The following is a 9578-nucleotide window of genomic DNA, read 5'->3' as shown; positions in this document are numbered from 1 at the left end:
CCCCAATGAAGCAACCTAGGTCCATAGTTGTTCTCACTACACATCAACGAAGTGTCCTTGATACTTCCAACTGGGTGCCGCTTATTCTACGCCGATGACGTGAAAATCTATATGGCAATCAGGAACGCACTAGATTGTCATAGGCTTGAGGGTCTGGTCAACAGCTTTGAAGAATGGTGAGAAATATTATAATTGAGAGATATTAATTGAGAAATATTATGTCGCTCAGTATCTCGAAATGCAGCACTATTTCGTTTCATCGGAAGCTCAAGCCAATTGTGTTTAGCATTTCTGGCCAAGTCCTGTCGCGAGTGAGCCACATCCGTGACCTTGGAGTGATCCTTGATAATGCGCTCAGTTTCCGACTGCACTTCAACGAAATTATCGCTAAAGTCAACCGGCAGTTGGGATTCATTCTTAAAATTACGAGCGAATTCCGTAATCCACACTGTCTACGGTCTCTATACTGCTCGCTTGTTAGATCTACACTGGAATTTAGCGCAGTTGTCTGGTGCCCGTTTCAAACTAATTGGATTTGTAGGATTGAGTCTATTCAGCGGAAATTTGTGCGACATGCTCTGCGGAATCTTCCGTGGCGAGATCCACTAAACTTGCCACCGTACGAGGCTTGTTGCCAACTCTTGGGACGGGACACGCTGGAAAAGAGACGTTTCAACGCTCAGACTATGTTTGTCGCCAAACTTTTGACCGGAGAAATCGACTGCCCTGCACTGTTGGCGCAAATTAATATGTATGAGCCTGAACGTATTCTTCGTACCAGAAACTTTAATATCTCTTCAGACACCTTTTACAGACGACTCACTCGTAGATGACATTTTTTTGCATTGTTTAATTTTGTTCGATCATTGTATTTTGATTTAGTATTGTCGTTTAGTTTTAAGGAAATCATTAAGACCAAGTGTATGTTAGATGGTTTAAAGAAATAAAATAAATGAAAGAAAGGATGAAATCATATCATTTATTCAGTACGTAGTCGATTTCCAGGGCCACCAAATTATTATCAAAAAGTTTATTAATGTAGTTTTTTAAACATGTCCAAAATAAGTACCCAACAGATAGCCTAATGTAATCCAACGCTAACTATGCGGTCGTGTCTGTCACAACCCTCCTGATTATTTTTTTTTCACAAGCAAACTAATATTTTCATATAATATAGTAATTCTATGAGAAACGAACCAGCCTACGACTGATAGCCGCTATAATGAAGATTTTCTTTATGTTGTTACAGCAGCACAAGTTTCCCAAATCAAATAACAAATAACTTGTACAGAAAGCTTATATTTTTTTTCGACCCATAAACTTCATCTTAGTTTAGCTGTTGCGGCACAAATTTCATGCACCAAAAAAGCTACACTCTCCTAGTGATCCCCGATAATCGTTCGATTAATCGATTAATCGAATACTTCCTACAGAAATCGATTATTAATCGAACGAATACTGCGCAACCAATAATCGAAGCGAACGAATAATTTGCGTCGATTAATCGATCCAAACCCAGAAGAAAAAAAAAATACGACCGCAGCTGTTTTATTTTTTCTATAACTTATTTTGATTATATTGGATTTACCATGTAGTGCCTCACCCCACTTCGTAAACACCTTGATCTGCATGTCTTGTCAGTGGGCTTTTTTTTATCCCATTCGTTTATTTCAGGCTCATTAGCATTTCAGCTGTAACAGAGCCGAATTTTAATAGTGCACAGTTGCCATTTTTTTGGCGTTATAGTATTCCTTCTATACCATTGCACATGGTACATTACATTTCACAGTAGCCATTTAGGCGTAAGAGTATTCGTTCTGTTCTTCCATTGTCCAGTTATACCGGACAGCGAAGACAGTTGATATGATCATTGTTGAGTTATTAATAGAATAGCAGCCCGATGTTTCTTGCAGAGCAGAGCAGTTGTATGGATGAATCGATCTTATTTCGACCGTGGATCGATCTCCATCGCTGATGATTGTTGCGTGGACGTAGTTATTCTGTAACAACACAAAGATGGTCAATGAGGGCCCTGAGTTTTGAACTCACGATCGATCGCTTACTAAGCGAACGCGCAACCAATGTGGCTACGGAGACCCCCCCCCCCCCTGTCAGTGGGCTTTGTCATTAGTCATTTTGTTTCAACAGTGCTAGGGTTTAGACTGTAATCGCGACTTATGGCGCAAAAAGTGAATTGGAAGCGAAAGTGAAAGAAATATTTTTGCGGAGAAAATTTAACAAATACTGCAGGTATTGTAAATATCTTATATTTTATTTGAAAAAGTGTTGAATTTTATTTTATTCGCAGGTTCAGATATCCAGGGAGATTGAAATCCTGTTCCAGAGAAAAAAAGACAGCGTTGCCTTTTCTTCACGGCCATTTTGAGCGCGTTTTTACAGGTAATTTAGAATAGGTTATAAAAAGGTTCTCTGACGATAATTTTGCTGGTAAAAGTGTTTCGACCATTCGGAACCACGGTCTAAGGTCACTTCGACAAAGGCGATGGAGTTGAAGCATCAATGCCTTCCCGGGGGAGTACCGTTAGTCGCTGGTTAGTAGTACAATAGAACCCCGATTATCCGTTGAAGTGAGCCCGTAATTCTATAGAGCCTATTCCGCGGATAATCGGGTTTCTACTGCATTATATTTTTCTTTTTAACCGGGATTTAGGAAAAAAAACTGATTATTCTCTGTAGCTACTCTGGTGTGCAAAGCAAAGCGTAAATGGTTGTTAGCAATTGCTGAAAATTTGTTATTCATGCATCATAATTATCCAGTGGTTAATTTTGAGTATTGTTTATAAATTAATACTGTTATGAGTTGATAATAATTTAATTTTAATAACATTTCTAATAAATAAGTAATCAAATCTTATTTTTAATTATGTATGAATGATGTTTATATGCTAATTGTGTTATAATTTATCTTATTTTTATGATTTTTTTTTCCTAATATCCGGTATCCGGCCGGATAGTTTTGAATATCCGTTTCATCTCCAGTAATTATGCACTGAACATATTAAGAATAAGCACGTTAGAGTTTTCCGAATGATTGAATCATTTATGTTTACCGATCTAAATCGATTTATATTCAATTTTATCATTACCTGTTCATTGTGATTCAATATTTCAACACAACGAAACTAATTCGAAACATGAGTATTCTGCTGGAGCTTAATATAGTCGAAACCTTTTCGAATCCTGCTTTTCAACAGAAATCAACGACGGAATACCTAAGGGAGAATGCGAACTTCGTCAAAAGATATGTTAACGGCGATAATTTCATAATTTTTAACTCTCCTATATTCCCGCGCAAAATCGTAACTGGTATACTCACTCCAAAACTCCGGATTTTTTTTCTTTAATTTCATTCAGTTTTAATAATTATTTAATTCAGCCTGTCAAACCTATGCGCGAGTATAGGAAGGTTAAAGCTAGTGTATTCAACATTCCTTTTCATTCCAAACGAAATCACAATTTATTTGTCATCAAATATTAGCGAGTTTTTCGAAGTTTTTTTCATTGTCAAATGTCATTCTCTGATAAATGGTTCTTTGTTCCATTACCATCATTCATGGATAAAAACAGAAAATTTAATAGAAATAACTAGAAGTTGCTAATGGATTAATCATTTGATAAAATGAAACGCCAAGCATTGAACTACGTCGACGAAGGAATCTGATGTTGGTTAAATTTTTTTTCTGATTATTACCAGCAAACTTGCAAAGAATCTCAACAGTTCTTTGAGCAGATTTATAATACGGGACAGTGCCCAACGTCATCATGTAGCTTATTCCAACACGGCCGAGTTGAACCTTCTCAACGATCCTCGTGAATCTTTCCAATACGATCATGTCCTTCTGAACAGTTCGAAATTATTTGTGACACACGACTGTTTCCAGGCACCGCTGATTGCAACATCCCAGGAGATGGCTGGTATGAGCTTTTGGGTAAATGACATGTTAGATGTTTGAAAGAAACTGGCTTGATTTATTGTGTATGCTTTTTTGATTTCATATGATTCATATGAACCTGTTTGCATATGTTGTAGGAAAAAATTCGGTTCCCGGAATAAATCGCCACAGAAAACGACTGCAACAGAAACCACCGCTTATAAAATGTGTAGTAGGCTATAAATATTGTGGCGCGGTATTGTATTTCAAAACAAGAATTAACCGGGCAAACGTATCGCCCCAGGCAAACGTAACGCCCCGGGCAGACGTATACCGTCCGACGCTCGCTAGAGCTCGGTCGGACATTGCTAAAGGATCGTATCCTATGTTTCAAACTAACCGGGCAATCAGTGGATCCCAGGTTTGCGTGCGAGACACCGCCGCTTCCGACGGCGGGTCGGCGGTGGACTCGGATTGCGTCATCTTGGCGGCATGGGCCGCCTCGATTCCTTATCCTCGCCAAATGGGGACTTCGTCCCCATTACATTGTCCTCAGAATAAATTTCGAAAAACGAGAACAAGAGAATAAATTTATAATAGAAATGTGAGGCACATGATGTTTTTCCCGCGCCAAATATTTCTAGCCTACTACACTTTTTCTAAGCGGTTGTTTCTGTTGCAGTTGTTTACTGTGGCGATTTATTCCGGTCACCAAAAAATTCATATGCACATACCAAACAGTATGCTTTGCTTTCGCGTTGTTTGTCTTTTACCTTCGCGCACAGACAAAGGCAGGCAACATGCACCAAAGTAAATGTACACAGAAAAAATATAAAAAATAAAAAATATATATAATAACTTTCCAATTACTGCCATTATATAAAATTCAATAGGCTTGTATAGTAATTCTGATTGGTGACGAAACTCCGCGATTTTTTTTGACAGGGCTTAAATTCATTTATATTCCCTGATTTTCAAGATTTTTCTAGATAGCCGACACTCTGTGATTAAAATTGGTGTATTCTTTTCAGATTGAATATCGATTGGAACCGAAGAAGCCTAATTGGGAAAAATTCGCGATGTCAGAAATACCTTCGGCAAAAAATCAAGAAAAATCCAAAATCAGTCCGGCTTGGGAGTTCTTTAAAAAAATTGACGGGAACAATGTACAATGTAAATTATGTTTGCATATTCTAAGTTTTTGCCGCAACACGAGCAACATGCTCAATCATTTGACATTCAAGCATAAAAATTTGGCCATCTAAATTCAAGGACGAAAAAGAACAGCATCACAAGAATCTTGAATTGATACTACTCCCAAAATGGGTCCACGGCAACAAACTATTACATCGGCTTTCGATCGTCCTTTTTCATACGGAGGTAATCCCACTTGATTCAATTTTATATACATGATGGCGGCCACGAAAATAAATTTTTGTTAACTCTTCTTTGCATAATGGTGGAAATTTTCATCATAACATTGAATGCCCAAGAATTATATAAAAGAACAAGTTCACTTCAAGTTGAACTATACCACCCTGATTTATTTCACCAATAAGCAAAATCATGCAGAGAAGGGTTAGCAAATGATGAAATTCATCGTGCCTAGAATTAATTTTTGTATAGCATTTAGAGTTGTTCCTTATATTAAAATAATATTAATTTTCGTTCTTCCAATAGCATGTTTTGATTTTTTTTGTAAAAATATGGACAAGCGGTTTTCAATTTGAGATTTAAAATGTTGAATGAGAGAGAATTTAAAGTTATCTAAAAATAATCATAGTTCAAATTGGTCACTTGGTAATGAAAACTAAAATTTTTAGCTGGCGGTACCAAAGGAAAAGAAATAACAACTTGTGTCATGTACATGGTGTGTACGGATAACATGCCTCTTTGTACAGTAGACAAGAAAGGATTTCGTCAACTAATGAAAACTGTATGCCCACTATATAATGTGCCGCACGAGACACAGTTTCGCGAGATCCTGAAAAATAAATTTATAAAAAGCAAAGAAATTGTCAGAAACCGCCTCCGATCGATCACAAGCATCTGTCTAACGACAGATGTTTGGACCGAAATGTTAAACGTCAGAAGCTACTTGGGGATCACTGGGCATTTTATTCATGGTAAGCTTGATCATTTTTTATTAAAGTATTAGCTCAGTAAATAAAATTTAACCATCCAAGATCAAAATTCGACAATATCACTAAATCTAACATTAGATTAATTGGACAATATTAGGATTTAGGACTAGGATGGAGCGAGTGCAATGAGATTTTTAATTTCGCTCATTACTTAGGGTACTCATACACTGTTTGGCCGAAGCCAAATATTTAATTCTTTTTGACAGATAAAATTTGATCAACTTGTACTGATCAAATATATTCGAAACACGACAAGCAAATATTCAGTTATTTGTTGATAATTGATATAAAACATAAAATTAAAAAAACATAAACATAAAATAGTGTTCGTATGTTTGTCCAAATCTCAAACCAAACTCAAAAAAAAGTATCAAATATTATATAAATATTATATAGTATAGCGTCTCTGGCTAGAACCATCTTGTAGTACAGGCTAATTCTAATTCCAAGGGATAACTTATCTTTGTTACATCTTAGAATTGTCTAAATTTGTTACAAGTGAAACTGAATAACTTTGTTCTACAGTAAGTTACATCTAATTGGACAGATTTGTAACGCGATACGTTCAATTGGACATTTTTGTAAACCCCGAGTTCGGGGCCCAAATTATGGCCCCACATTGAAAGTCGACACTGTACCACTGTCATCACGAATGTGAATTACAGGTCAGAACCTGAGACGAGACATGATAATAGGGGGCCGATTCCGGACCACTTTTTCTGTCAAACTCGGACAACTTGCAACTCGGCTTCTAATTGGTTGATGAGGAAAATAATTGACAAAGATAAATACACAAACATGGGATTTCCAACATTTTCACAGTATTGCCAAATATATTCAAAATTGAATAATAGTTGCATTCACATATCACTTTAGCGATAATATCTATTATGGATTCTTTGTATATTTTCGTTTCTATTACGTCAGCTGTTCAGTTCCTGAACGAAAATATTTACTTGGCGTTATTTATTTACTCGAAGCACCCCTTTTTTACTCTAACTTAACCTATTTTCTATACACTTTCCGATATTCTCATTATAATATAAAATTATCTTCGGATACAATTTTTGTACGAGATTTTTTTACTAATGAAGAAAGCAAAGTTTTCCATTCACACTGAACACTAATTTGATGCGGAGAATTCATTTTCATTCATAATTTCTATTTGAAAAATATTAATTCTACACGAAAACCCATAATTTTTTTTAACTCGCAAAACGAAATTTAATGGCGTGCCGTTCTTTTCATTTTCATCGTGAAGTATATACGGTAAAACGAACTATGAATTTAATTAATGTATTTCAACATATCATACTCCGACTATCAAATCTACGTTTTCTAGTTTTCTTTATCTCTTCACATTTTTTTTGCATACCAAAATAACGAGAAATACTTATTGTTTGAAATATGTGACATTCGGTTAAAAAATTTATACAAAAAAATAGTGCAGCTCAGAAAATACATGATACGAAGAACTCATGTTTTTCATGGGAAAATAATCTTCCGAAATTTTATGAAATTTGGCAACTTTCAAATCTCACTTCCCTATTATCTAGAACTTGGTCGACGAAATGCAGAAAGAAAAGTAAAAAGCCAGTTGTCACGTCTTGTCTAAGATCAGAACCGCTTCCAGTATGACGCTGAGTGGTGCCTCTAAATGTCGAATTAGCTGTAACTTACTGTATAAATGCAAAGAAGTTGTACCACGATAAATCTTGTTCATACCTGAGGAAAACTCTTCCACTGCTAAATATGTTTAAAATATTCCAAATATTAAGACTAATTAATTGATTATCTAGCTGTTTTGAAAACCTTCACCTCTCGATGCTCAGAAACAATAAAATTTTACTGTTACCTGAGATGCAAAGGGCGGTTCATTTTGAATAATACTTATCTCTATTTTTTTAAGTTACATACATTTATACCCTTGATTGGTTAGGGTAAAATGCAAACAGAAACCCAAATACTGAACATATCGCTATCATGTTATGAACATTTGAGTCAATTTGTCTGTGAGTTGTGAATCTGCTCACCGACACCGCGTTCGATTACGGTTGTTTAAGAAAAAATTAAAGGTGTACCACCAAATCATACAGAGAGATTGAGAAGAAAACAAAAAAAAATGATTTCGAATTTCAGCTATGCTTGCTTATATAAAAAAAGGTTGCGTAAGATTGCTTTTTTCGGTTAGGATTAATTCCGATTGAGAATTAAACTGAAAATCCCTTTACGGTCGTAAAATATTTTATTATTTTCAGAGTATTTTTTACAAGCATGGCTTCCTTCAAACTTTTTGATGAACCATTTTTCGTTTAGATTCTCAACTACACTCCGTTTTGCTAGGAGTTGTTGAATGCAAACAATCGAAAACATCAGAATACATTGCGAATCTGTTGCGGGTTTGCTGCGACGATTGGGGTATTAAAAACGAAACAATTTCTTGTGTAACGACCGAACTCGGTGCAAACATACAAGCAAAGCAGTCCTTGTACAAAGAAGCATACGCAGCTCGGATGGAGCCGGTCATAGAAGAGGATAACGACGATGAACTGGATGGTGTTGAGGATCATTGTACGATAGAGGTTTCCATTACACCAGAGAAAAATAGGATATATATAATCAAGAAGATGAAAACAATAATCAAGTTCTTCAAAGCAAGTGAAACAGCCACCAGAGAACTGATAAAACTGCAGTTGGCCGATAATAAAAAGGAAGGACAATGTCTAGGACTAGTGTTGGATGTCCGAACACGATGAAATTCGATTATGGCAATGATAGAAAGATTCCTTGTAATGGCACACTATATTTCAACGGTACTGCTCGTTGTTCCTAAAAAACCAACTATGTTAACAGCAGATGAGTTGTCAATTTTGAAGGGAATCTGCAAAGTTCTCCACCCATTGGAAACAGTAACTACCGAAATGTCAGCTGAAAAGTACGTGACGATCAGTAAAATTATCCCGTTGGTTCGGTTGCTAAAAATCGTAAGTGTTTTTTGTATAATAAGCATCACAGTATTTAATATGTTTTGTCGTTTCATAATATCTTTTTTTCGCGTTAGTATTCCATTTTTGTCCCTCTATTAAGTTATCCGCGATTTTTGTTATCCGAGGTTACGTTGCCAGACTATTCCGCGGACAATCGGGGTTCTACTCTATTATGTTTTTCTATTTAACTGCCAACGGGAATTTAACGAATATATAGTTAGAAACCTAATTAATTCAATTTATGGTTATTTCTCTGAACTTCAATACACTTGCCCAAACAATCTTCTAGTTTATGGACTCCATGCCTGAAGTGAGATTTGAGAACTGCCAGAAGTCGGAGGTTTTTAATATAAGTTTTACTGATTCTCACGATTTTTGGTGTATTTCTGAACAATCACTCACTTCGTTACTCAAATTTGTTCAAGAAGAACATACCGTTGAACCTAATCTTATCGAACGACATAGCCTATTGAACAACTTTTTAGTTCTTCGATAATTTTTCACATTTTTTTTAAATAATAACTCTGCCTGACTGGTTCAACGGTTCTTTTCGA

General features: G+C 35.9%; 1 protein-coding gene across 1 annotated transcript; it reads left to right on the top strand.

Annotated features, from left to right (window-relative positions):
- Positions 1 to 2108: 2108 nt before the first annotated feature.
- On the top strand, positions 2109 to 8793 carry LOC129773960 (uncharacterized). The gene is made up of 5 exons (XM_055777637.1): positions 2109 to 2400; positions 2456 to 2552; positions 4925 to 5273; positions 5717 to 6019; positions 8354 to 8793. Exons 3-5 carry the CDS (start codon positions 5216 to 5218, stop codon positions 8791 to 8793), a joined length of 801 nt encoding a protein of 266 aa, XP_055633612.1. The 5' UTR covers positions 2109 to 2400; positions 2456 to 2552; positions 4925 to 5215.
- Positions 8794 to 9578: the final 785 nt, after the last annotated feature.

This window comes from Toxorhynchites rutilus, chromosome 3 (genome assembly GCF_029784135.1).
Source record: "Toxorhynchites rutilus septentrionalis strain SRP chromosome 3, ASM2978413v1, whole genome shotgun sequence".
Lineage (NCBI taxonomy): Eukaryota > Metazoa > Arthropoda > Insecta > Diptera > Culicidae > Toxorhynchites > Toxorhynchites rutilus.
This window is presented reverse-complemented; position numbering and strand designations above follow the sequence as displayed.